The sequence below is a fragment of the Rhea pennata genome, chromosome 27, assembly GCF_028389875.1.
Source record: "Rhea pennata isolate bPtePen1 chromosome 27, bPtePen1.pri, whole genome shotgun sequence".
NCBI classification, from domain to species: Eukaryota; Metazoa; Chordata; class Aves; order Rheiformes; family Rheidae; genus Rhea; species Rhea pennata.
Genome location: NC_084689.1, coordinates 582,797 through 609,401, shown reverse-complemented (window position 1 = coordinate 609,401; position 26,605 = coordinate 582,797). Strand labels below are relative to the sequence as shown.

The window sequence follows — 26,605 nt, the reverse complement described above, 5'->3', positions numbered from 1 at the left end:
GCTCCAAGCACAGCGGCCAGTGCTCCCAGCACCCCATCCCAGTGCTCCCAGTGCTCCCAGCACAGCGCCCCAGTACTCCCAGTGCCCCATCCCAGTGCTCCCAGTGCTCCCAGCACAGCGCCCCATCCCAGTGCTCCCAGCACAGCGCCCCAGTGCTCCCAGTGCCCCATCCCAACGCTCCCAGCGCCCCATCCCAGTGCTCCCAGCACAGCGCCCCAGTGCTCCCAGTGCCCCATCCCAGTGCTCCAAGCACAGCGCCCCATCCCAGTGCTCCCAGCGCCCCATCCCAGTGCTCCCAGTGCTCCCAGCGCCTCATCCCAGCGCTCCCAGCGCCCCCGCACGTTCCCGCCTCCCGCAGCGCCCGCGCGCAGCGCCCAGGGGCGGGGCCACGGGCGGCCCCGCCCCCCGGAGGGGAGGTCCCGCCCCCCCGACGCCACTTCCGGGGCGGGGCGGCGCAGGCCGGGCGCCGCGGCCCCCTTAAGGCCGGAGCCGGCCGGGCGCCGCGGGGCCGGGCGCGGCCATGGTGGTGCTGCCGGGCGGCGCCGCGGGGCGCGGCCGGGCCCCCGAGGAGCCCTGCCGGTGAGCGGGGCGGGGGGCGCCGGCCGGCCGGCCGGCCGGGGGGCGCCCGTGGGGCCGGCCCTGGAGCGGGGTTGGGTCGCCCGTGGGGCTGGCCGAGGGGCTGGCTGTGAGTTGTTTGGGGCGCCTGTGGGGCCGTCCCTGCAGCGGCGTAGGGGTGCCTGTGGGGCTGGCCATGATGGGGTTGGGGCGCCTGTGGGGCTGCCTCTGGAGCGGGGTTGGGGTGCCTGTGGGGCTGGCTGTGGGGCTGCCTCTGGAGCGGGGTTGGGGTGCCTGTGGGGCTGGCTGTGGGGCTGTCTCTGGAGCGGGGTTGGGGTGCCTGTGGGGCTGGCTGTGGGGCTGCCTCTGGAGCGGGGTTGGGGTGCCTGTGGGGCTGGCTGTGGGGCTGCCTCTGGAGCGGGGTTGGGGTGCCTGTGGGGCTGGCTGTGGGGCTGCCTCTGGAGCGGGGTTGGGGTGCCTGTGGGGCTGGCTGTGGGGCTGCCTCTGGAGCGGGGTTGGGGTGCCTGTGGGGCTGGCTGTGGGGCTGCCTCTGGAGCGGGGTTGGGGTGCCTGTGGGGCTGGCTGTGGGGCTGCCTCTGGAGCGGGGTTGGGGTGCCTGTGGGGCTGGCTGTGGGGCTGCCTCTGGAGCGGGGTTGGGGTGCCTGTGGGGCTGGCTGTGGGGCTGTCTCTGGAGCGGGGTTGGGGTGCCTGTGGGGCTGGCTGTGGGGCTGTCTCTGGAGCGGGGTTGGGGTGCCCGTGGGGCTGGCCGAGGGGCTGGCTGTGAGTTGTTTGGGGCGCCTGTGGGGCCGACCCTGCAGCGGTGTTGGGGTGCCTGTGGGGCTGGCCATGACGGGGTTAGGGCGCCTGTGGGGCTGGCTGTGGGGCTGTCTCTGGAGCGGGGTTGGGGTGCCTGTGGGGCTGGCCGTGGCGGGGTTGGGGCGCCCATGGGGCTGGCTGAGGGGCTGGCTGAGGGGCTGGCTGTGGTGAGGTTGGGGCGCCTGTGGGGCTGGCTGTGGGGCTGTCTCTGGAGCAGGGTTCGGGTGCCCGAGGGGCTGGCCGTGGCGGGGTTGGGGCGCCCGTGGGGCTGGCCGTGGCAGGGTTGGGCTATGTGTGGGGTGCCTGTGGGGCTGCTGGTGGGAGGCTGGGGGTGCCTGCGGGGCTGCCGGCAGGCTGTCCCCGGGGCAGGCTGTGGGGCGGCCTCGCTGTGGGGTGGCTCTGGGTGCCCCCCGGCTGCGCGGAGCGGGGGGCTGCTGCGGGCTTCGTGCCCGGGTGCCGGCGAGGGGCAGGCTGCGGTGCTGCCCGCGCCCCGAAGCGCGCTCGTTCCTGCGCCTTGGCCCTGAGGCAGCGTTTTGAGGCCCAGAAACAGTCCCGGGAGGTGCCTTGTTCCGCTCCCGCGTGGCGGTCGCTGGGCTGGGGGTGTTCCTGTGCCGCAGGAGCCCGTCCTTGGCTCCCCGGAGAGGGCACTGAGGCAGCGAGGCCGGGGCAGCACCATCCCTCCCCTTCCAGCTCGGGAGTGAGGAGAGCCCTGAGCGCTTGTGCCGCGGTGTGGGGCAGAGCAAAGGGGAGCACTGGCAATGGGGTGTTGCTCTGTCCCGGGAGACCTTTTGCCCTGTCAACCAGGAACAGGAAAGGGCCTGGGCCTGAAGGAATTTGTGTCAGAGACAAGAGAACGTGATTAGGATAATGGGCTAATTAGTGTTTATCCTACTGAAGGTCACAGGTGCTTCGTGGGGAAGCGATGCGAGGACGAGCGAGCTGAGAGGCCGTGTGCTGTGGTGGGGAACCAGGTCGTGGTCCTTGTGGAGCTGGCAGCCCCTGGCCCTGCTGGATGACTGGGCCTCCCATGTGTGCAGCCAGGACAGGCCAGCAGCTCCTGCAGCTGCAGCAGGGCCCTGGCTGGGCTGTCGGCAGGCTTGGGTTGATGTGGAAGGAAGCAGTTGCTGGCCATGTGGACAGGAAAGGAGCGAGTCTGCCCTAAAGCACCTGTGCTGTGGTACAGGAGCTGTCTGTGGTTGTTTCTGCTCCTGGGAATAAGCGGGAGTTGGGCTCATCATGGCAATCCTTGCTCTGGACTTCAGAGCTGTGGTTTGCTGAGGGTGGAGGTGGACTTCTTCCTTTCGAAGACTCTTCCTCTGTTTTAGGTGCTCATTGGAGAGGCCAGGGTGAGCCTGGGCAGCGTTGGCATCTAACCAGGCAGGAAAGGGAACTTGCTGACAGAGCTGGTGGTGCCAACAATATCTGAGGGCTTGGAGGAAGTGACTGTGTTGTGAGTCTGTCTCGAACGCTCCTCACAGCATGTGTGCCGGGTGGCAAGGAAAAACTGCAGCAAGCAAGGGGTCAGGCTCCCCTTGAGAGGAGCCTGCTGTGGAAATCAGTAGAGGACGCAGGAGTCCTGGCCCAGCAGGTAATTTAGGAGTCAGGGGAGAAGTTCTGCAGGAAAACCTGCCCTGTTTCAGGGTGACAGCAGACAGTTGCAGCCTGAGTTTAGCTTGGCTCAGTGCTGCGGCTTGCGTGTAAGAGGATCTCGACTCTCCAGTTACCTATACAGGGACTGGAAATGGAGCTTGTCCGAGACTTGCTGTTTGCTCGGGGCGGGGTGCCTGAGGCTGAAAAGCCTGACTATGCTGGCACAGTCCTAAGGTCACTGTCACCTGTGGATCTCCCGGACTGGAAATGAATCCTGCTGTTAAGTGGCAGGGCGATGTTGCAGAGCTCCAGCTGCGCTGACTCATTTGCCTGTTGCTCTGTGGGGCCCCAGCGTGGCAGCCGCTGGCTGCTCCTGTGGCTTCCTGCCCAGCTGAGCAGTGACGCTCCTAATCAGACCCAGGAGCAAGCCTTCTGCTGTTTTGTGTTGTTTGCTGCGCACGAGCAGTGCCACAGCCGCTGTGTTACAGACAGCGTGCAGTGCTCTGCCAGGGTTGCCAAAGCTGCAGTCTCCCAGACTCAGCTCTCTTCCTGGAGAGATTGCGTGGCTGCGAATGCATGGCCATGCTGAGGGTGGAGGTGGACCACCCGGAGCTGGGATGGTGCCTGGGCAGAACTGCAGCCCCAGGTGAGCAGTGCAATGCACAGGTGACTCAGTTCACAGCCTTTTGGGTGGACTTGGTGCACTGATGCAGTACCTCTGTGCAGAGAGCTCTGCTAGTGACCAGGATTCACAGCTAGGGTGGAGGTGTCACCTTGCTCATGTTTGCAGTTCTTACAAGGGACAGAAAGGCACCTTGAATCATTCACTGAATCACGGATGTGGCAGTGAAGTGAGTCAAGGCAGGGTGCCAGGAGCTGTGAGCACCACACCTGAGCACCTCAGCAAACAGCCTTTGAAGACCTGAGACCACTGAGACATGCAGTAAAAGAGCTGAAGTATGAAGGATACCAGAATGGCCAAGAGCATGGCTTGTGGCCTAAGCCTCAGCCTCGGAGTAGGTTGGGGTTGGGTAAGGAGGACAGATCCATCCCCAACAGATCTTTGCAACTCTCGATTGAGTCCTTTTTTCTTCCAGGGCTCTGCATGGGGTCTGTGCTGTGACACAAAGTGCACAGTGGCTGTGCAGGAGCCAGCAGTGGAGGAGTCCCCACAGCTAAAAGGACTAGGGCGGCCTCTCGACTGTGAGCGCTTCTGCTGTGGCGACACTTGCCCAGCTATTTTTAACTTTTTTTCCTCCTTCCTCCAACAGAGAAAGACTTCCTTGTAACCCTATTGCCCTGAGTCAGAGCTACGTCACATACAGAAACAGAATAAATATTTACTGCATCACCTTGGACTCCTTGTTTTTGAAGGGCTCCTGTAAGCCGTTGAGGCAAACGCATGTAGTCCCTGCACATGAGCTGTGACTGCCCCTTGGGAGTGCCAGGCCCACGGCCCCTTACCTCTGTGCACCCAAACCTTTGCACTGGGACCACAGATGACATGACTCATTTTTTTTTCTTTTTTCAATTGCCTTGATATCAAAAATTTATCCATGGGCCATGGTCATCTTTTGTTTACTACGTAGATTACAGCTCTCCACCCTGATCTGTTAGTCATCACTGGAATTACATGCATCCCTGTTAGTGGTGTGGGGTTTTTTTGTTTGTTTGTTTTGTTTGTTTGTTTTTGGTTTTGCAAGGCACTCCCTGTCACTGTTTCCTTTCTGGTTGGAAGCAAGGGAGAGGTTTTCTGACTTAGTTTTTTCTCCCCAGTGTCAGAGGCTCAGTTACTGCCCCATCCAGGGGAAGTAAAAAACTCAAGGCACTGAAGTAAAGTAACAAGCTGTCTGCCTTTCCAGGTTGGCTTGCTGTAGTCTGACAGTGCAGCCCTCGCTGCTCCCGGATGTTGGGGATAACTGCGTCAGTGCTGTTGCAAGGTGGTGCCCATTCCAGGTCTGGGCACCAAGGCTTTCCCAAGCAGCAGGACAAGAATAAGTTTTGAAAGTAAAATGGTTGCGTTAAATGTCCAGTGAGCTTCTCACTGCCCATGCGGTCTTAACTGGAAATCAGCTAAGTTATGGTCACTTCTAAATTCTGCATGTAATAGGTAATACCCTAAATAGAATTATTTTGAATAAAAGCCAGGACACCTTTGATGTATGTCCTTGCAGAGTAGAGTCTTTCTGCTGGGGATTGTAGCTTTATTGCAATAAGGGGTGCTGCTGCTGGGGGCCTGCCTGGCATGTCGCATTTCGTTTAGTGAGTGCCCTCAGTGGTGCTGAGGCAGTTCAGTGCCAGCTCCACGCACACGTCTGCTCGTGCTGCACAACGGTCGATGTGCTGTTTGTTACTGTGTCCATTGGCATTTGCCTTGCTGACAGGGGCGCACAGCCCATCGCCCTTCGAGGGCGAGCTCAGGCTCCTTGTCCTTGTTCCCAGCTCTGCCCAGAGCCAGGACAGGACCCAGGAGGATGGAGAACCGGCAGGAAAGGCTCTTATGCCAGCGGGGGAGGAGGGAAAACCTGGGTTGTGAGGTACGGCCACACCAGTGTAACAGTCTGGAGGGAAGAATCAGCCTCCTCTGAGAATAGTTGTATGGGCAGGCCAGGTGTTAACTCTGCTTCTGTTTATCTGATGGAAAGGATACCTGCCCTTTGCAAATCACTTTGGGGGCTTTGTGGCAGGCAAGGTGTTGCTGGCTCCTGCCAGTGCTTTCTGGCTGGAATCTGCCCCAAATTCTCTTGCTCTCCCCCAGGCTGCATAGTGCAAATAGAAGTGATGCTGGGAAACCAAAGGTTGGTAGGTGTACTCCTAGCTGCATGTGGGCATGTTCTGGGTCCCTCTCTGAACCTTGGAGTGTCTGAGATCCTACTTTGTGGGGAGGCTAGCTGAGATGTCTCTGCTCTGTGGAAGCAAATGTCTTTATTTTGCTTTGTGTGCTGGTAGAGTTAATTACCCAGAACATCTTGCTGCTAATACACAGCTGCTTTAAACAAATCAAATCCTTGGAGCAGGACTTGGTTTAGCAGGGTAGCATGCCAATAAGGCTGTGAGTTGAATGGTAAGGGGCCTGATGCAGGAGGATGTGATGCTTATTCCACATAACTGATGGTTGAAGCTCCCCCATCTGCCTCTCCCTAGCATGCCTACTATGGCAGATGCAATGCAGCTCCTTGCCCTCTCATTCCTTGAGCCGTTCTGGGTCATGGAGATTTCAGGTGTGCTCAGTCCCTTCTGTTGTGTCTCTCTATAGGAGGATTGAAGACTGCCTGCCTCCCCTGGAGGATTCTCCGTCCAAGAGGTTCTCTCCCTCCAAGCGAAAGCAGTATTATATCCACAAGGCCATCCGCAACTCGGACCTCATCCCCAAAGCCAAGGGGCGCAAGAGCCTGCAGAGGCTGGAGAACAGTAAGAATCTGTGGGCTCTGGGAGCCAACTCTTCCCATGCTGGGTCTCTCTCCAGGGCTGTCTGCAGTGTATTAGGCAGGTGGAATCTGCCCCACATTCTCTTGCTCTCCCCTATGCTGCATGGTGCAAATAGAAGTGATGCTGAAGATGCAGGGCCTTTCTGAAGGCACTCCCTCCTGACTTGGGCCTTGTTTTTCTCTCCTAGCTCGCTATCTTATGACGCTTTTGGAACGAGACGAATGTGGGAATGATGAGGGAGAGCTTGCCCACTCTGCTACCCCAAGCATCTTCACCGAGGCCTGTAACAACGAGACCTATGTGGAGGTAGGACACAGACATCTGTCCAGCTCAGAGCTTGTTCAGGAGACTTTGGGTCCAGTTCCAACAGTATGTGGGGTTTGTGCCTTCAGTCCTGTGGTCAGAAGAGCCCTCTCCTTCCCCGGGCTGAAGCAATGTTCCTAAACCCAAGCAGTGTTTTTTTTGTGTCAGAGTTTGGGGTGGCATCTGAGCGCCTGGCACCCATCTGCAGCTGCATGGTGCAAAGTGGGAGGTCAGGGCTTAGGATCCCTGGTTCTGTGGGGCAGGTGGGACCTCTGGGCAATCTGAGCTGCTCAGGGTACAGGGCCAGATGTGCAGTGCGAGAGCTGGATCCTGCTCAGAGCCAAAGTCAGTTTGGAGGACTGCTGGGAGGGGCTGGCTGGCCTGCTTAGTGAAGTCTGCTGCTGTCTCCTACAATGTCTGCAGCACTGCTGTGTGCTCCCATCACTTGCAGCTTTGCACAGCTTGTGCATGCAGAGAGATTAACCCTGTGTAGGCTGCAGTGCTTCCTTCAGTGCTGGCCCCTTGCTAAATCCCTCTGTTGCTTCACTCTGCCCAGCTGGTATCGCAATATCTGCTCTGTAACCTGGCATTTTGAAACTTTGGCTTCTTTACTATATTTGATGTTCAGGGTTTTGACTCTGCATGGGCTCTATGTGTGGACTTTGTGCACTCTTGGCTCTGCAGAGAGCTCTTCTCCTCTTACTTAAGCAGACCAGGCTTAGAAAACCTAACATGGACCTAAGTTTGAGGCTGGATTGCACGGCTGGGCTATCATGGACTCCTGGCATCCTTTGCTAGCTCTGAGTGCTAAATCTGCATCTCCTCCCAAAGCAATTGTTTCAAGCTGTTACGTACACTCGGGCCGTGAAGAGGTGAGGAGAAGGATTATTGTTGCTGTAGCTTGTGTCAGCCATGATCTGCCTCCATGCTGGCTTGGCCAGTGTCACAGCTGCAGTGCTCTGCCCAGCCCCATTTATTCATCTCTCTCCAAGCTGCAGGGATGGTCACTGCTGCTTCTCTAGACTGGGTTGTCTTGTCTGAACAGCTCCAAGAAGAGTGATGGGTTTGGGGTGGGTGAAGAGGAGACTCCTGGGGTTTCAGGTAGGACTCTGAGTGGGGGTTGCACACAGCTGGGTGCTCCTTGGAGATGTCTCTGCAATGGGGGCCTGGTGGCTTGTGTTATCAGATCTGGAATGACTTCATGAACCGGTCAGGAGAAGAGCAAGAGAGAGTTCTGGTCTACCTGGAGGAGGAAGCCAGGAAGAAACACAAGAGAAAGCTGCCTGTGAAGAGTGAAGACAAGTGGAAAGGTGTGGGGAGGGGAAGTGGGCCTAGAGACCTTCTCCCTTTTCTTTGAGTGTTTGTGTGCATTTTGGGAAGTGCTTTCTTCCCTGAGGGCTGCATCCTGCTCCCTGCACTGTCCACTTGCAGTAGGGTTAAGAAGTTACTGAATTCAACCCTGAGATGCTGCGGGGAGTGGTTAGCACCTGGTGGACCCCATCGTGGACCTGGGAGGGTTCATGGGAGTTGGGAATGACTGGCACAGCAGCCATTCTGCAATTCCACCCCTGCTGTGCTGCTCCTGAATTTCAGCACCCTCCAAATGCTCCCCTCTTGGGAAGGATGTTACTGGTTTGGGTTTGTGCACGCTGAGTTTGTGCAGATCCATCTTCCACAAGCAAAGAAGGTGGCTAGCTGGGATTCTCTGGGGCATTTAGGGAGACTTTGGTCATCTGAGCAGTGATGCCTGTTCAAGTAACTGCCATATGGCTACAGACAGTGCCAGCTTAGGGGCACCGGGGATGCAGACCATATCCAAGTGCCTTCTTTCTTCTTTCCAACGACTCCAGAGCACCCTGCCTACACACCCAAGGAGTGCTTTCAGCGCATCAGCCGCCGGCTTCGCTCCACCCTGAAACGGGGCAGGATCCCCATGGTGAGCTGGGGATGACTGCTGAGGGCGGCTGGGCTGTGGGGCAGACAGGGCACCGGGTGCCAGAACTGCACGGGAGGCTTCATCCAGGATGCATCCTGAAGGTTGTCCGCTTGACCTTGTGTGCAGCCACTGAGCCAGAACAAGTGCTGAGTTTCAATGAGCTCTAGAGGAATGTGCTCCTGTTCTCTTATAACCTCTTCACTGGTGGCTAGTTGGGAACAGCTGGTCAAATCTAACTTCTGGGACAGATGGGTATTCCTGGCTCCGTATTCTCTGGTAGTTACAGGACATTTTTACCTGGTAGTTTCTCAGTCTCTGCAAACTGAGCAGCTGGTGACTGGAGATATGAAGCCTGTTCACCAACAGAGGCAGTAAAGGAGCCTTCGGGCTGTTCAGAGTTGTCCAGTAAGGACATTTGAAAGAACTCAAATGCATTCTGAGAGGGGTCAAACTGTGTAAGCTATTGAGTAGAGAATTAAATCCGAAATGAAGACAAGCATGGTCTTGTGCCGCCTAGCCTGGGGAGCCAAGCTGCCACATGCAGCCTGTGGGCTGTGATGTGTGTACAGACACTTGTTTTCCTGGGCCCTGGGGGTGCCTGGCTCTCTGCACTCTCTTCTCAATAGTGCTGTTTTCCTGCTCTGTTTGTTTTCCTTGTTCTAATTAGAGCCCTGTCTCTAAAAGCAGCCTCAGCTCCTCCTGCATGTTGGCTTCTGCTCAATTTGTTCTCCAGTGAGACCTGCTTCTACTGTTTGTCTCTGGAGTTATAGTGCTCCAAAGAGCTGCATTCAAGCTGATCTTTGACTGTCAGGAGGAAAAGAAATGTGAGGCACAATGCTTTTCTAGCTGCTGTTGCTCTGAACATGAGCCAACACTTGGCACACAAAGCATGGAGCTGACAGGAGCCAGATTCTTCCCTGCCTCTAGGACTGGAAAGGGAAGGTGTAGTTTATTTCCATGTGCCTTTCTGCCGTCTCGCATCTAGATTGTCTGCCTGAGAGCTGCTGGGGTTAACTGCTGGGGACTGTGCAGACACAGCATAGGAAGGTGACTGTGATCACAAACTGCTTTGGGTTCTGCCCAGCCCCTTGCAACTTAAAGGCAAAAACCACATGTCTGGGAGAGGTGTAGAGCTGAGTGGTGACGGAAGCTGCTTTGCTTGCCCAGGAGGTGCTGGTTTGGGTATGGGGAAACAGTTTTTGCTCTACAGCTTCTGCCTGTTACTGAGGGACCTGCCTGTTACTGGCCCTGCCAGTGCTGCCCTCTCCATGCTGATGGCCTTTTCTTCTCCTTCCAGGGAACCCTGGAGTGTCTGGAAGAGGAGCTGCTGGCCTTTTTCTCTGTCACCCCTCACTCGGTCTACACAGCGTTGATGGACAACAGGTATTTCTGCAGTCTCCTTCGAGCTCCCTGTATCTAATCCTTGAGTTTGCTGGGAGCTGGGCAAGACAGCACATGGGAAGATGCTGGTCTGAGACATGGCAGCTCTAATTCTCCTGTTCTTCTCCCCAGCTTTGAGCGACTCCTGCTCCACGCACTCTGCCAGTACATGGACCTTGTCTCTGCTAGTAAGAGCCTCACGTTTGTTTGTTTTTCCCCTTCTCTGCATCACTATCTCATGTCTCCAGCCCAGCCTCTTCCTCCCTTCCTCCTCCAGCCCCACCTTCTGCTGCAGCTCACAGATAACCCTGCTTTCCTGCTCCCACTGCCTGTAACCCCTTTGGGAGCCTTAGCTGCACTCGCACCGCTTAGCCAGCGGCTGTGGCTGGTGAGCGATATCGGTCACTGCCTGTGGCCGGGCAGTCCCAGCATTGCCTTGGCTGCCGTGCGGTTATGCTTGCAAAGGGTGCAGGGAGGGACAGCACAGCTCTCCTGGACTGACCTAAACGGGGCTGAATCCTGCCCTGCATCCTGGGAGCTCAGCCCCCCCTTGAGAGTGGGCTGTCCCCTCACACAGAGGTTTGTACCTTTTTCCCCCCACCATTTAGGCTTTACTCTGTGCTGAACATCCCTCCTGCTCCCAGTCACCCTGCACGCCTCTGGAGGCTCAGTGGTCAGGATACCATGTGCATGTAACTCGTGGGCTGAAGTCCATCAGCCAAGGTCATGGCCAGGCCCAGCTCTGCCTAGGGATATCTCATTTGCAGTGCTGCAGCCATGTCTCATCTTGTTTTGGGGTTTGCATGGCTCTAAGCAACAGGCTACTTGTCTGACTCGCTCTCTTGCGGCTGCTGTGTTACAAGAGCAGCCACAGAGCGCAACCATGCCTGCATCTTTTCCGTGGGTTTCTTTAAAGGGTCCTGTTGCCAAGGCATCCTACAAGAGGCACTGGCCTTTGCAGATGAGCCTTTGCTGCTCAGCGTTTCATTAGTAGCTACTTGTTAAAAATGCCGAGAGCACTCAAATGATGTGAAGTGGAGCCTGTGGTGCCAGCGTGGGAAGAGCTAGAGGATGGAGGGGATCATTGCTCTTTATGCACCTCTCCGGAGCATGGGGGAACCTTTGTTAGAAATAAGCTGCAGGAACTCATCGGGAAGAGCAGAGCAGCTGTGAGGAGGGAAATGCAGCTGGGCTGGGAGTATCCTGCAGCGGGATGCCCTGCTGCGGGACTGTGGCATACTCACTGCTCTGTCTTGCCGCCAGGTTCAGACATCGAAGGGAAACGCCAAATGAAAGTAAGCAACAAGCACCGCGTCTTCCTGCGCCCTGAGCTTCTGCTCTCAGACTACCTGGAGCAAATGAGCTGATACACCAAAGGATGCCCTGCCTCTCGCTTGGTGTGCTGAAGGCTTCGTTCATCTGCTCCTGGCCTCTCCCAGTTGCTTGGTCCCTGTCATCTGGATAAGCCTGGTCTGCTGCCGGCCTCTCCCCTTGCACAGTGCAGGGACCGTGAGACACAGCGCAGATCGGCTCCATCCGTGTGCCCTGCTTTGGGGCTCTTCCCTTCCCCACCTCTGAAAGCAGATGCTTGAGATGACAGTTGTGATATGTGGTGCAAAGCAAGGGACTTACAGCCATGCCCTCCATCCTGACGTAGCCCCGGGCCTGCTCTGAGCAACAGCACTCTGACGCCTTCAGGGATAAGTGGACTCAGCCTGCAAGCTTGGCCCCTGGCTCATGTGCGAAGCGCGACCACAGTCTGGACAGTGCAGGACTGAACTCGGTGTACGCTGCCCTCCCAGCCCCTCTGGCTGCAGCTGAGGGATGGAAAGGGGTGAGAACTGCTCATCTTGTCACACTGGGGTGGAGACATTTGCTCAGCTGCTGGCATGCTTACTGCAGAGGCCAGATTGTCTGGGGGTTTTATTGTTGTTTTGTACCCTGCCCTCCCCCCCCCCCCCAGCCAGTGCTCTCTGCTGTTAATCTAGCAGAGGAACTGCAGGCTGTATGGTGCTATGAGATATCACCATGCTCAGGGTGCAAGGTGTGGGCAAAGCAGGTGCCTATCTGCTGTGCTTGCCCTGCTTCCCTGGTTGCTGCACTATTTCCCAGCAGGAGCTGCTCTGCCTGGAAGTGTGTGTGTGTCTATTTATAGCCCAGGTGATTTTAAAAATGATCAGGCTGGACCAGAACTGCTTGTGCGCACTGTGGGGCTTCTGGGGTGATTTTGGCCCAGGTATTTCTGTGATGAAATAGCTCCTTGCAGCTGCTGGCTCTTCCTCGGCTCAGGTGTGGCTGAGCAAACCCTGAGCAAGTGGAAGAGCCTCTGCTCTGTCACCTGCCTGGTGAGAAAAGTGTTTTGCTTCAGGACCAGCACTCTGACACCAGCAATGGAGCTTATAGTAAAGCTCAGCCTCTGCCCAACTCCTCAGTAAGGGCACCAAAAGCAGCTTGGTGAACAAAAGAGCTGCCTCAAATCTAGATCAGACCCAAGACTGAGGACTAGAGAGAAATCCAGAGAGGCAAGAACACTTGGACCTGAGTTGATCGGGACAAAGATTTCTGCCTAAAGAGAATCATCCTGGCCTGAGAGGCAGGACTAGGCATCCCTTCCCTGGCCTGAGCTCAGGGTCTCTTGCCCCAGTGTCTAAGCACTGCAGTGGGAGGCAAAGCTCTCCTGCAGAGTCCTTGGTCTCCTGGCCAGCCTGGTCTGAATGACTGCTGATGCTCTGGTTTGCAGTTAGTGTAAGAAACTGATATGCAGACCTGCCTTTTATTTGGGGGGTAATGGGCTGTTTTTAAATATGATATAGTGTCTTTTATATGTTTGTATGTGTACTGGTGCAGCCTGGCTCCTCAGTGTCACATGGCCAGAGCTCCTGCTGGTTGCCTGGCTTGCTCAGCCAAGGTGCTGAGGCAGAGCTTGGCCTGCCGGCGTAGCCCCTGTGGCTGTGTGGGACGCACGAGGGTGCTTGTGGGTGTTGTCCTGCGTGTTGGTGCATGTCTCTGGTATGTGTTGGGCTTCTTGTGTGTCTGCAGCAGCTAGAGACATGCGGGGCAGGGGCTCACTTGGCTCTTGTCTGCAGCCTGTTCCTGTGGCACAGGGCACCTGCCAGTCCCATTCAAGCCCAGCAGGCAAAGGATGTCCCTGAGGATGGGGCAGCAGCATGCCAGGCTGTCGCCCACTGCAAATCCGCGGATGGAGCGGGGCTAGTGGGCGAAAGCCGGGAAAGCCGTTGCTCCTCTTGTCTTTTTTGTGTTATGCAGAAGTGGGTGGTGTTGACGCAGGAACAATAAACCTTGGTGCTCCTGATGGCTTCCGGTGTCTTGTGAATTGTGTCAGGGCTGTGGTGGTAGGGGGGAGGGTTTAGGGTTTAGGGTTTGGGGTATGGGCTGGGGTTTGGGGTGGAGGGTGGAGTGTAGGATGTGGGTTTGGGGGGAGTTAGGAGCAGAGGGGGGTCCTGTCCTGAGTCTGACTGTGATAAAGCCTGGTGGGGCCTGTGGGTGCTTCTCTGCCTGGTCTGGAGAAAAGAAAAATATGGAACGCTTCACGAATTTGCGTGTCATCCTTGCGCAGGGGCCATGCTAATCTTCTCTGTATCGTTCCAATTTTAGTATATGTGCTGCCGAAGCGAGCACGAATCCTACCCCTCCCGTAGCGCTATTTATGGCCCTACTACTGAAATTTTTCTGGTTAGGGTGACTCTCTTTATTTTGTTACTGAATATTTTCAATAGAATTTTATTTTTTCATTTTACCTATCATTTTAAATGACTGCTGTACTTTGGTTTCGCCAGAATCTTCCACGTTTACGGGTTATAATTCCTCCTGCTGTGCTGATGGTTCCTGGGTAGGCTTATACGCAAATTAAGCGGCTGTCCCGCCCCTCTCCCCCTCAGCGACATTGGGGCCTGCGTTCCGGGCTGTCTGCAGTAGTGCCTGAGCGCTCCGCGCGGCGCTGGGCGGGACGGCTCTGCGCAGGCGCGCGCCGGGCAGCCTGGCGGGGCGGGGCCGGGGCGGCTAGGGTCCTTGCGGCGCGGCGGGAGGCGGTGCGGGGCCGCGGCCGGTGAGTGGGGCCGCTCCCGCCCCCCCCCCCCGACGGCACAACCGTCCCCGGAGCGGGTGGGGGGCAGCGACCGCCCTGGGGAGGCCGCAAATCCCCCCGTGAGGGGCAGATCCCGCTCCCGCACCGCGCTATGGGTCAGCAGCCACCCCGGGGGGGGGGGGCAGTTCCCCGTCCCCTCACCCCGTGTGGGGGCAGTTCCCCGTCCCCTGCCTCCCCCGTGTGGGGGCAGTTCCCCTCCCCTGCCTCCCCCGTGTGGGGGCAGTTCCCCTCCCCTGCCCCCCCGTGTGGGGGCAGTTCCCCTCCCCTGCCCCCCCGTGTGGGGGCAGTTCCCCGTCCCCTCACCCCGTGTGGGGGCAGTTCCCCTCCCCTGCCCCCCCGTGTGGGGGCAGTTCCCCCTCCCCTGCCCCCCCCCCGTGAGGGCAGTTCCCCCTCCCCTGTCCCCCGTGTGGGGGCAGTTCCCCGTCCCCTCACCCCGTGTGGGGGCAGTTCCCCCTCCCCTGCCCCCCCGTGTGGGGGCAGTTCCCCGTCCCCTCACCCCGTGTGGGGGCAGTTCCCCTCCCTCGGCCCGTGTGGGGGCAGTTCCCCGTCCCCTGCCCCCCTTGGCGCAGTTCCCCCTCCCTCGGCCCGTGTGGGGGCAGTTCCCCTCTCCTGCCTCCCCGCGTGGGGGGAGTTCCCCTGCTCTCTATCCCCTAGTGGGGGCAGTTCCCCACAACCCCTATCAGGGGAGGTGGGTGGCAGCCTGGCCCCTATGGGGGAGGTGCTGTTGGGGCTGGGCAGGTTTCACTGAGGGAGCCGGTTTAACAGGGCGTTTGTGACTTGCAGAACTGGCTGAGATTTTTTGCTTTTAGAAGGTGCCTTTTTTCCTTTCTCTAGGCACAAAAAGCTGCCTGTCCGCATCCCATGGGCCAGCGGGGCCTCAGGGCGTTACCGGAGGTGCAATGGATTTGGCATATGTCTGTGAGTGGGAGAAAAGGCCAAAAAGCAACCACTGCCCTTCCATCCCCTTAGTGTGTGCTTGGTCCTGCAGGAACCTGATTGCTTTCACCACAGACCTGAAAAATGAGGAAGAAAAAGGTACAATGTGCTTGTGAAAAGTTGCTTGGTAACAACCTGTAGAAACTTGCAATGCATTTATGAACACCCTCCCCCCCCCCATTAAGAACTAGTGGACTAGTGGCTCATGCTCTGTTCTGACCTTAAAATCTTTCACCTGTGGTAAACAACACAGGAACCTTACACTCTCTCTTTTTCCTATGTTCCTCACTTTTAGTGAGTGTTTCATTTACTAGTGAGTGGTTCTCAGACTCTGCTGAATCAAGGCAAGTTCTGTGCCAGTACCTGTTATCTCACCTGAGCTGCCAAGCACAGTTGCTGTCCTTCCCATGATTGTTTGACAAAAAATAGTTCATGTCTTCCCTTGTATCATCTCAGGGTCTATGGGTTGAGAAATACCTGCTAAGAAGTTAGTAATGAGGGACAGTGACTCTTTTCTCTTTTCACACAGATCTCACTCACATGGTCCACATCATTGACACAGAGCATCCATGGGATGTCTATTCTGTTAACTCTGGCCATGCTGAAATCATCACTTGTTTGGAATGGGATCAGTCAGGTAAGCTTGGATCCTTTCTTGTTATTCTTTTGTCCCACCCTTTCTTCACACATACACAATTCATAAAATGATGGTGTGTGATAACTTACAGAGAGAGAGTTTGTGGGTCTTTCTCTTTTGACTGCATATACTGTTAGGAGTTTTACTGTGCCTGTCACTTCACAGCCGTGCTTTGTTTGACTCCAGTAGACCTGCACGGGAATGTTTTGATTTCTTGGTTCCTGACGTGTGTTTTTTTTGTTGTTGTTGTTGTACCCACTATTCTTACGAGGCTGTTTTACTGTAGGCTCCAGGCTCCTCTCGGCAGACGCAGATGGACGCATTAAGTGCTGGAGCATGACTGATCATTTGGCCAACAGCTGGGAGAACACTGTGGGCAGTATGGTGGAAGGAGACCCTGTTGTGGCTCTATCCTGGCTCCACAATGGTGTGAAGCTGGCTCTGCATGTGGAAAAGGTTTGTCCTAGCTCTGCATGGGGATCCAGTGAGCAAAGCTGTCTCAGGTCATTAGCAAAGCAAACCTTTGTTTATGACCCTACTCTGCCCTGTGTTTTCTCCATGACCTTGGGCAGGTCAAGCAGGAGAACTTATAAGTCAGAAAAGGATTCCTAGTTTCTGTTGAATTTCAACAGGAATTAAATACTTCATTTCTCTTGGTGCTTTAAATATGTCTTTTTTAGTCTGTCTACTTCAGTCTCTTTGGCTGTAAAATGGAGATAAAAAACATTTCTTTGCCTACTAGCGGTATTGCAGAAGAAATGTGTTCAAGGTCATAAGGCTGGATCCAGGGATTTGATAATGGGAGCCATATGCGTACATAGATAAGCTGGTTGTTTAGAAACATGTCTAATTCTATCAGGCACACAAAGCAGAAAGTCTGCCAAGTAGAAGCTACCTACTTACATATATTTTTAAAAAGCATTTACTTTCGCAGTGTTCCAGTGAGATAAATGTTTCCCTCTCTTTAGTCCGTGGGAACCTGAGGCACGGAAACTTAAGAGGTCATGCAACGGGTTGGTGTCTGAGCTGGAAGTGGCTAAAGAGGGAGAGAGGGCGTTGGCTCTTCCAGGTTTGGTCTGCATATTTGAGGTAGGAGCTCTCTGAGAGCTCTGCTGAGGTGTTGGTGTGTTCCTCCTGCTGCCTGTAAAACCAGAACTGGTCTGACCCAGGGAGAAAGGGGCTTCTGCAAGACCAGGGCACAAAGTTAGATGTTTGAACTCAATGCTGTGATTTCAGTCTCTGTTCAGCTCTGCAGATCATGCTGCAGTGACTTAGAGGTGATCTGTGCAATCGTAGGTGCATTGCCAATATCAGATACAAATGTCCTTGTGTTGTTTATCTCCTTTCGCAGTCTGGAGCATCAAACTTTGGTGAGAAGTTTTCCAGGGTCAAATTCTCTCCATCCCTGACTCTGTTTGGCGGGAAGCCCATGGAGGGCTGGATTGCTGTGACCATCAGTGGTCTGGTGACAGTATCTCTCCTCAAGCCAAATGGGCAGGTGCTGACATCCACAGAGAGCCTGTGCCGTCTCCGTTGTCGTGTTGCCTTGGCAGATGTTGCCTTCACTGGTGGTGGGAACATTGTGGTGGCCACGTCAGATGGTAGCAGCACCTCCCCTGTCCAGTTCTACAAAGTCTGTGTCAGTGTGGTGAATGAGAAATGCAAAATAGACACTGAAATCTTGCCCTCCCTCTTCATGCGCTGCACCACTGACCCTGCCCGCAAGGACAAATATCCAGCAATCACTCACCTGAAATTCCTTGCTCGGGACATGTCAGAACAGGTAAGCATTTGCTGTTAAGCAAGTAGGATTTAAAAAAAAATAGCAAAGGAAATAGCTATTTGTTCCACCTTCGGTTTCCACACCCAGCTCCGGAGATAAACAGATCATGTCCTGCGATGCCCTTTGCATTTCTAGTTGCAGAGGGATGAGAGCATTTGTGATTTGAAGGGGTACAGGCTCTGATACCACATTTTGGAGTTCTGCCTCTGCTTTCTATCTCGCTGGAATTAGGGGCTTCACCACTATGTATTGCAGACACAATCCTCTGCTTTTCACTGGTGGAGTATAAACTAATCGGGAGAAGGAGCCTCAAAACAGAGTAGGAAAAACACTAGAGGATACTGCTTTTTCCTTTTTAAAGTTTTGTGCAGGTAGTTACAGTAGAGGTTTCTCTTTTGAAGGTATTGCTTTGTGCTTCCAACCAAAACAGCAGCATTGTGGAGTGCTGGTCTCTTCGGAAAGAGGGCTTGCCAGTCAATAATATATTTCAGCAAATCTCTCCTGTGGGTGAGTTTCTGCACCTGATATTAAAAATAGAAGCATGGTTAAAGTGAAAATGCAAGACACGTTCTTAAATCCATCATCACATATACGGGATTATCCACAATCACGTATTTATCTGTTCAGTCCCATGCTCAGTTTCATCTATTTGTCTGCATCTTAGGCACCAATTTGCTGCTCTCAAGGAAATGGCTTAATTGTTACTTTCACTCAATAAAAGACACTTTCTGTGTTACGCTGTGCAACCATTTTTCCTGCTGAGAACAGTGTGATCTCAGTTTTCTAGATAAAAAACATTTGTACAGCAAGCAAATAGTTTAATTGAGCTCTGCAGTGTGCACATCTATTCCACCTGATGTCAGAGATAAAATCAAATCTGTGTGGTTTACTCCAGTGAAATGTATGGGATTATTATGCATAAGGATTTGTTAATCAGTACCAGCAGAGTCTTCCGTCAAAACAAATTTAGTAGAAGTAGTCATTGTTTGTACAGTTAATGAGATTAGAAAAAATAAGGGAAATAGCCTGATAGAATGAATATATAGTCCATGTTCGATTTGTAAGCCCACTTATTTAGAGAGTGAGAGGGGTGGCATTTTCTGATCCTTCAGGAAAAAGATGTCTCATTTTATTTATTTATTTATTTTTCCTCCAAAGTTGGAGACAAACAACCCATGATACTGAAATGGCGAATTCTTTCTGCCACCAATGATTTGGACCGTGTTTCAGCTGTAGCTCTGCCGAAGTTGCCAATCTCACTAACAAATACTGATCTGAAAGTAGCCAATGACACCAAATTCTTCCCTGGATTGGGTGAGGAGTCTTTTATTGTCTTTCTCCTAAATATGTAGCTTCTACTTGAAACTTTGCCTTCTCCATTTTCTGAGCCGTAGCTGAAGTAAGGGTTCCAAACAACTAACATGAAATACTGATAGGAAAGCTTTCAAAGACATAGTATCCTCCTATTCATCCCATTTCACTTACATGGAAAGAGATGTGCCTCTATGAAATGCTGGTATGGCCTATAGCTACAAATATGCCTGAGAGCGCAGAGTCTTTTGGGTGCTTTGCAAGGTAGCCACGTGAGTTTTCAGTGGCTGCTTTTCTGGGCAAGGACTAGGTTATACCAGGAGTTGCTTCCTCAGCTTCCACTATCTTCTGTCCCCAGGTCTGGCTTTGGCTTTTCACGATGGCAGTGTCCACATTGTTCATCGCCTGTCCTTGCAAATGATGGCAGTGTTCTATGGCTCTTCCTCCCAGCGCCCAGTGGATGAGCAGACCATCAAAAGGCAGCGAACTGCTGGTCCACTGGTTCATTTCAAAGCCATGCAGCTCTCGTGGACGTCTCTGGCCTTGGCTGGCATCGATAGTCACGGGAAGGTATCGTGCTTTGTTATGTGGGATGTGTGGTAGTTGTCATCTCTGGCACTCTCTCTTTCTCTCTACTTTAGTAGTGAGGAATCATTCAGAAATTTTCTGGGAATGTTAATTCCAGCTGTATGATCCTCTGTAAAATAAGAAGGAATGTATCCCATTATTGTGGGTATGCTAACCTGAAGTAAATCTTCAGGTTAGCAATGAATTGTAATTGGCCCTGTATTCTACAGTAGCTTTTGTGGAATAGTTTCAAACCAGTTCCTGTGGCCTGTTCTTGACGTGAGTCATCTTTTTTCTCCTCCTTTCAGCTAAGTATGCTTCGTATCTCCCCCTCCATGGGCCATGTGCTGGACATGAACATGTCCCTCCGACACTTACTGTTCCTGTTGGAGTATTGCATGGTGACCGGCTATGACTGGTGGGACATCCTGCTCCATGTCCAACCCAATATGGTCCAGAACCTGGTGGAGAAGCTGCATGAGGAGTATATGCGCCAGAATGCAGCACTGCAGCAGGTGAGTGGGAGTGGAAGTTCCCTGGCTCATTGCATAGGGGCCTCAGAGATTGGGAGAAGGGAGCAGGAATTGCTAGAGCTCAAAAGACAGAGAGCTTTAGCTGCTAGGCTATTCTGCCTCTCTGAATATTCTGCTTGAGCACTAATTTAGCTGTGAAGACCATCTGTTTAAGCAGTGTTCACTTTCAGGATCATTAATAGGACTGTACCTGTTGGAAACTTCTGGTGAGATGGTAAAGCCTGTTGCTGGCAGAGACTCTCTCAGTGTCCTGGGAATTGTAGCATTGTTTGTACATGCACAGAGCAGTATTAAGTATTCCTGTCATTCATGTAGTAAGAGTGAAGAGTACGGAAGAAAAGCATCTTGCTTTAATAAGCACATTTTAATTCTACCTTTACCCCTGTATTTTTCCTGGTGTCTCTCTGTCAATTAGGTCCTCTCCACACGCATTGTTGCCATGAAGGCCTCTCTTTGCAAGCTGTCCTCCAGCACGATAGCTCGTGTGTGTGATTACCATGCAAAACTGTTCCTGATCGCCATCAGCTGCACTTTGAAATCACTGCTACGCCCACATTTCCTGAACACCCCAGACAAGAGTCCTGGGGATCGACTCACTGAGGTCTGCTCCAAGATCACAGATATAGGTAGTGATTGCTTATAACATTTGGCGCTGTGTTCTGCATGTTTTGGATCAGATTGTTCCCTCTTTCGGTTAGGTGTAAAGTAACTCCTCGAGTTTGAACAAAAGGAAGGTGAATTCTCCTCACATCGCGGGGGCAGGGAGTGAAGTTTAGATCCATCCTCTCCCTGAGCCAGGAGATATCTTGCTTCTGTTTCAGACATTGACAAAGTGATGATTAACTTGAAGACAGAAGAGTTTGTCCTGGAGATGACTACACTGCAATCCCTGCAGCAGCTCATTCAGTGGGTGGGAGATTTTGTACTTTATCTGCTGGCCAGCCTTCCTAACCAGGTGAGAGCCTGTACTCCCGAAAACTGTCGGGGAGGAGCAAAAAAAAAAAAAAAAACTTTGTGTGTTTGTTTGGGTGGCTTTAGCCAAGTTATGCGCAACTCTGGTGTTGCAGTGAGGCAACTTGAAAAAAGAGTGTAAGAAACAGCTGAACTGCAAAATGATCCTTTCCCTGCCTATCCCACTTCTGATAGCCAGTGGTGCAGAGATGGGAACCTGCATTCAGACCATTGGGCTTTATGAACCTTTGTATGTGTCTAACCTCTGCAGCATCCTCTGGCAGTGAGCTCCACAGGTTGTGTACTGCTTGAAAAAAGCCCTCCTTGGGTTTGGGTACATCTCCTACCTTGTCTGGAAAAGGAAGAGTGGTGCGGGCAGGCTGATAAGTCCCAATCATGGCTATTCTTTCCCCTCTGCAGGGCTCCCCTGTGCGTCCAGGACATAGCTTTCTGCGAGATGGAGCATCCTTGGGCATGTTCAGAGAGCTTATGGTCGTGATCCGTATTTGGGGACTGTTGAAGCCAAGTTGCCTCCCTGTCTACACAGCAACCTCTGATACCCAGGACAGCATGTCCCTCCTCTTCAGGCTTCTAACTAAACTCTGGCTGTGCTGTAAGGGTTTGCCAGTTTCCTTGAACAAAAGGATCCTTCCTTAATGTGGCATGTGCATGTAAGGAATAATTGGAGGGAGTAACTTTTGAGTGGGTCTGTAGCATTTAGAAAGGGCAAGTATAGCTGCCAAGTTTATTGTTTTCTGTGCTGTGTTGGCGGATGGAGGAGGAAACTGCAAGCAGCAGCTTCTCTCAATCTTTACATGAGAAACGTTAGCGCTGGTGTTCTCTCTGCTTCATTTTCCATGCAGGTCGTGAAGAAAATCACATGACAGAGCCAGATGATACCCTGATAGATGAATGTTGTCTCCTGCCTAGCCAGTTGCTCATTCCCAATATCGATTGGTTGCCCATCAATGATGGCATTATCAGCAAGCTTCAGAACAAACAGCTCGTCCGGCTGCAGTTTGGAAAAGCTCCTGGGCTTGTTGGTCACACTGTCTCTTCCCAGTTCGATGCCTTTATAAGGTATAGAGAGAGTATGAGGGCACCTGGGATCTCTTTCCATCTTAGAGATCAATGGGTTTGGGATGCCTGCATTTTTTGGCTTATCTATTTGTATATGTGACCTGAAGGAAGTTTATTCTCTGTACTTGACAAAACAAAAAATGCTAGCTTGTATTCGATTTCACCATATCCTTAGATTCCATGACATTTACAGAGTGTGTAGTAAAAGTGTGGGTCATCCTATTGAAATGCAGCTGCAGGTGCAGACTGTTGCAGGTACTTTAGACAGAACTGCAATGCTTGGTTTCAGCAGGAAGCTAGGAAAACACTCTGTGTTGGGTTGAAACTATAAGAGAGCATTGACAGGCTGGGATTTACGTGGACCTGATTTTGGAAGCTCTTTCTGGGAATTTTTATAGCACTAGCAAAAGGGGTTACAGGAGTGCAGAATAGTGGAACTCAAAAGCTTTGGTTTCAGCCTTTGCTGGGGCAAGGAGGGAGTGGTTCTCCGTGAGTGATTCACTGTGGTGTCCGTGCAAGGGATTTGCTCTCTGGGATTCCATCTGGGTTTTGATGGGTGGAATCTCAGGTAATCCTTGGAAAAGGCTGTCCTGGAAACAGCTTTTAGAAATGGTGTTCTAGAAAAGTTACCATTCTTCTTCCTTCCTAGGGCACCTGGACAGCCCAAGATTGATCACCTGAGACGGCTTCACTTAGGAGCATACCCAACAGAAGAATGCAAGTCCTGTACCAGGTTAGCAATGCAAACATACAGTCCCTTCGATGCAGAGAAAGTCTTGGCAGAAACTCAAACTGTTCTGTTTGTCATTTAAAAGCTCTTTCAGTCTCTGTTTAGCACCCTAACATAGCTCAGTAACATTTCATGTTAACTGTCTGCAGGAGGAAATGCTTCTTCTATAAAAAGGCTTTTAATTTTTGGCACTATATATTACACTGGCGGAAAGCAATTGTGGTTATGTTTAAGGCTCCTCTTATCTGGACTACCAAAATTCTTAAAAGGCTTCTGGAAGAGTTGCATCCCTGACTCAAGATAGCTGTTGCTGTCTTTGCAGTATGGCTGTTGCGTTAAAAATCTCCTTACTTTATCCTGCAAAGTAACCCCAGCTCTGTGAGAGTTAGCTAGATTCTTCATTGTCAGTGATTGGACTACATTGCATCTAGGGGCTGAATTTTGCGTCATGGAATAAATATGACATTGCTTTAACAGTTGGAGAGCAGTTGGGTTACCTAGGTAAGTGGGGAACAGAATTTGGCCTGTAGAAATCTTTATTGGTAATGAGAGATCCCCAACTTGATTTGCAGGTTTGGTATTTAATAAAAAGCTGACTGTGTTCTTGGAGAGGAGGTGGTAAGAGGAAATAAACACAGAATCTGCAGTGCCATTTTGGAGTCATTTTTTAAGCTAGATTTTCAGTTTAGGTGCTTTTGTGCTGTCTTCCTCATCCACCCTTCCCAGAAGAGTCTGGATTTTGAAATGATGGTGCAGGGAACAAACATCTATCTAATCATATGATTGAATTAGCTTTAATTATTGGTTTTAATAGAAAGTCTCTGTAGTAGATCATTTTTGCAAGATGAGTGTCTGCTGTTTTATGTATATATAGCAGCTGGGGGCTCTTGTCTTCAAGACAGCCTTCTGTTCCAAGATAACCTCTCTTCATTTAAGATAATTGCTTGCATGGTCTCAGCTGATTTTTAGTGCTCTCAAACATCACCTGCAAAGGGCAAAAGCTATTTTTCTCGCTGTGTGATCCATACAGGAGCCCCAGCAGTGTTGGCTTTTTTTCCTAGGCTTCTGTTTTCTATGCCTGACTGCACTCCTTTGTGTGTGTTTCTTTTCAGGTGTGGTTGCGTTACCATGCTGAAATCACCAAACAAAATCACTGCAGTGAAGCAGTGGGAGCAGCGCTGGATCAAAAACTGCTTGTGCGGGGGCTTGTGGAGGAGGATGCCCCTCAGCTATTCATGAGAATGCCTTTTGTGGGACAAAAAAGGAACAACGGGCACCAAGTGGAAGAGCTGCTTGGAGCTGCCTTCCTTGGAGGTGCTTGGGACGAAAGAATGACAGCACTTTTCCTGTGCTCTCTGAAAGCATCATCATGATGCTGCCTGTGAGACAGTGCGAAGCAGCTGACTAGCGATGCTGCTATGTTTTTCTTGCATTGATTTTTCTGCTTCACCCCTTTGTGCCATTAAAAAAGGAGTGAAGGGAAAATAATCTTTGTACAGGGAAGAGCTAGAAAGGAATCTGAGAGGTTTCTCTGTCACTATGCAAGGCAAAGTCAACTGGGAGTCAAGGGCCTGAAGAGTGGAGAAACCTACCGCCTCTCCGTGTCTCTTGGCTGAGCATGCAAAATGGCTGCACCCTGGATTAAGTCCTTGCATGGGTAGAGAGCAGTAGATGGCTGATAGTTCAAGGTAAACAGACAAAATCTCCAATGAAAGAGGAACAAATACATAGTACCTTATGTTCATCCTCTGCTACCAGACTGCTTGAGAAACATGGGATGGGCTGGTTTATCCCTGATCCCTATACTTCATCCTTACAAGTGGACTTGCTCTTCTGATGGGAGACTTCACCAGCATAGTATATCTGTGTTCTAATTAACAGAACAGTTTCCTCCTATTCTGGAAGAACAGGAGCATGAGCCTGCTGACCTGGAGCAAACCCATCAGTTTCCCTGTCTAACTGAACCAGCAGCTATTTTGTAAATAAAGGTCCCCTTAATGTACAGAGTGTATGGTTTGTTCTCAAAAATGTTTCATAAGTCTTTCTCATGTTACTTTGATTGTACAGTGTATGTCCAGGACTGTTGATGCATGAACAATAGAAAGAGAAGTAGGAAAGCTCCATTAATTTCATCTTTTCAAAATCAGACCAAGAAATCTGTGCCCTTTGACCAAGCACAGTGAAGATGCTTCAAGCTGATGTGTGGCTTGGCCAAATTCTTACCCTGACAGGTAATTTCCAGATCTCCCCCAGAGATTATTTAAAAGAAAGAATAATCCAATTTATGTATAAAATTTTTCCACCTGGGAATGAGGCTACATGCAGAGAGCAAGGGAGAGAAGGTGGGTTTTTAAAGTCCTTGGTGATACTGTACTGGGGAGCATACTCCTTTTTGCCTGAAACAAGGTAGATTGTACCTGTTCCTATAAACAAGTGGTTTAAACAAAGCAGTCCTGTCCTCTGTCCATCTCTCCTTAGCAGACTATCCCTGGTTCCCAAAGTGGGGATGCTGGAAGGGGTCTTGGCAATTACAGCAGTATCACATCAGATAATTGCAAGCTGGAGGTGATGTGGCTGTGTGCTGCTCTCTCTGGGCCTTCGCTGTGGCAGTCCTTGCCTTCGTCCTGCTCATCTCTGAATAACCGCCTGATAATTCTGTGGAGCATTTGTTTCTTCCACCAGATTGCTGCACTTTGAGCAGAACAGGCAGGTTTGCCTCACTCTTGCCCTGTACCAGGGGGTGGTGGTAGCATTTTGGCAGTAAAGCAGTGATCTAGCTACGGGCAGGAGGTTCTGTGTCCTGGCACTGCTGGGAACTGGGAGCCCCTTGGGCTGCTTCTCCGTCCTGCACGCAGGGTGTCGGAGACCGCGTGAGAAACCGGGCTGTGCACTAGCGCTGGGGCTACGTGTGCGCCTCGTGGGCAGGAACCAGGGTCGTGCCAAAGTCCGATCAGAAAAGGGGCTCCTGGGGCTGGGGCTTGTTTCTGGCAGGCAGGGCCGTAAGGAGCTCTGAGGGCTCCTCCTCGCGTCAGGCGGCCGCCGCGCGCGGGCAGCTCGGCGTCTGCGGCCGGGGACAAAGCTTGCAGCCGCTGCGCCGCTTGCACACGGGGGTTGCTCCTCGGCCCCCCACGCTGCAGGCCTGCCGGCGGCTGGGCCGTGCGGCTGCGGGAGGAGGCGGATGCCGGAGCGGCCCCTTCTCTGAGGCTGCTGAGCACTGCTGAGATCTGGCACCAGGCCCCTGTGCAAAGCCCCTGTCAGGCTGCAGGAGGAGTTTGCTGCATCTGGCAACTGAGACAGGATGGCTGATGACCGGCCACGGAGCTCCTGGGAGGAGGGAGCTTCCCGAGGCTCCAGCCCTGCGAGCCTCCTTCCCTCCCCAGGGCATGTGCAGGGACCTTGTCCTGTGCTTGGCAGCAGGTTGGAGCTGCTGCTTGGGGCTGCCAGGGGCAAGAGCAAAAGGGGCAACGAGCACTGGCTGGGGAGAACGGGCAGAGCCTGCCCTGCTCCCCTGAGCTGTGAAAGCGCCTCTGCAAGGAACCACAATCAGCGGCAGTGGGAGGAGGCTGCAAAGAAAACCTTGCTCTGAGCACTTGGCCAGGCCTCACCCCAAGGTTTCTGCGGGTGTCGGGGGTGCAGGCAGGCCCTGGCGCTGCCCCAAGGTGGCCGGGAGCGTCCCCAGTGCCCGGGGCAGCGGGAAACCACGTCAGCCAAGGACGCGTGCGGGGACGGGGCACGAGTGGGGCACCGGGCTCTGGCCCCCGAGTGGTTCCCCAGGCTCGGTGAGGGTGGGTTTGCCGTGGGGTGGGGCGCTTGGGGGGCTGAGAGCTGTGGCCAGCCCTGCGCTCGTGCTTTGGCCAGCGCCGAGGATTCGCGTGAGCCGACGGCCCCGGGGAGCTGGACTGGACCTGCTCTGCCGGCAGGCGGGAAACGCAGCCGGAGCGGCGGGCGGCAGGTGCCATCCCA

At 53.1% G+C, this 26,605-nt stretch overlaps 2 protein-coding genes and 1 non-coding gene across 7 annotated transcripts; 2 read left to right on the top strand and 1 right to left on the bottom strand.

Annotated features, from left to right (window-relative positions):
* Positions 1 to 496: 496 nt before the first annotated feature.
* On the top strand, positions 497 to 13,322 carry R3HDM4 (R3H domain containing 4). Of its 3 annotated transcripts, none has more exons than XM_062596167.1 (8): positions 497 to 579; positions 6,218 to 6,372; positions 6,578 to 6,696; positions 7,880 to 8,003; positions 8,544 to 8,629; positions 9,927 to 10,012; positions 10,142 to 10,197; positions 11,273 to 13,322. In XM_062596167.1, the coding sequence occupies exons 1-8, from the start codon at positions 521 to 523 to the stop codon at positions 11,374 to 11,376; spliced, it is 789 nt and encodes a 262-aa protein (XP_062452151.1). In that variant the 5' UTR covers positions 497 to 520; the 3' UTR covers positions 11,377 to 13,322. The 3 variants fall into 3 exon arrangements, 2 of the variants coding, with proteins under 2 accessions (XP_062452151.1, XP_062452150.1); XR_009960873.1 differs by lacking the exon at positions 497 to 579 and having other exon boundaries at positions 5,522 to 6,372; positions 11,273 to 11,843; positions 13,096 to 13,322; XM_062596166.1 differs by lacking the exon at positions 497 to 579 and having other exon boundaries at positions 5,522 to 6,372.
* A 219-nt stretch (positions 13,323 to 13,541) lies between these two features.
* LOC134151790 (U6 spliceosomal RNA) lies at positions 13,542 to 13,648 on the bottom strand. Its single transcript, XR_009960899.1, has one exon. It is a non-coding gene; the product is annotated as a U6 spliceosomal RNA (small nuclear RNA).
* A 392-nt stretch (positions 13,649 to 14,040) lies between these two features.
* On the top strand, positions 14,041 to 24,644 carry MED16 (mediator complex subunit 16). 3 transcript variants are annotated; one of them, XM_062596545.1, is made up of 15 exons: positions 14,041 to 14,075; positions 14,949 to 15,149; positions 15,580 to 15,687; positions 15,974 to 16,143; positions 17,039 to 17,470; positions 17,872 to 17,977; positions 18,629 to 18,784; positions 19,140 to 19,351; positions 19,657 to 19,863; positions 20,297 to 20,507; positions 20,703 to 20,836; positions 21,253 to 21,445; positions 21,696 to 21,912; positions 22,562 to 22,645; positions 23,755 to 24,644. In XM_062596545.1, the coding sequence occupies exons 2-15, from the start codon at positions 15,014 to 15,016 to the stop codon at positions 23,879 to 23,881; spliced, it is 2,493 nt and encodes an 830-aa protein (XP_062452529.1). In that variant the 5' UTR covers positions 14,041 to 14,075; positions 14,949 to 15,013; the 3' UTR covers positions 23,882 to 24,644. The 3 variants fall into 3 exon arrangements, with proteins under 3 accessions (XP_062452529.1, XP_062452530.1, XP_062452528.1); XM_062596544.1 differs by lacking the exon at positions 14,041 to 14,075 and adding an exon at positions 14,093 to 14,209; XM_062596546.1 differs by lacking the exons at positions 14,041 to 14,075; positions 22,562 to 22,645; positions 23,755 to 24,644 and adding an exon at positions 14,091 to 14,209 and having other exon boundaries at positions 21,253 to 21,503; positions 21,696 to 21,784.
* The last annotated feature ends 1,961 nt before the right edge of the window (positions 24,645 to 26,605 follow it).

Coding starts and splice junctions, on each gene's coding strand:
- R3HDM4 (XM_062596166.1), top strand. CDS start 6,123: ATGCAATGCAGCTCCTTGCCCTCTCATTCCTTGAGCCGTTCTGGGTCA. Junction 10,013..10,141: donor ACAGCGTTGATGGACAACAG/GTATTTCTGCAG, acceptor TCTTCTCCCCAG/CTTTGAGCGACTCCTGCTCC. Junction 10,198..11,272: donor CATGGACCTTGTCTCTGCTA/GTAAGAGCCTCA, acceptor TCTTGCCGCCAG/GTTCAGACATCGAAGGGAAA.
- MED16 (XM_062596544.1), top strand. Junction 17,978..18,628: donor TCAGCAAATCTCTCCTGTGG/GTGAGTTTCTGC, acceptor TTTCCTCCAAAG/TTGGAGACAAACAACCCATG. Junction 19,352..19,656: donor GCATCGATAGTCACGGGAAG/GTATCGTGCTTT, acceptor TCCTCCTTTCAG/CTAAGTATGCTTCGTATCTC.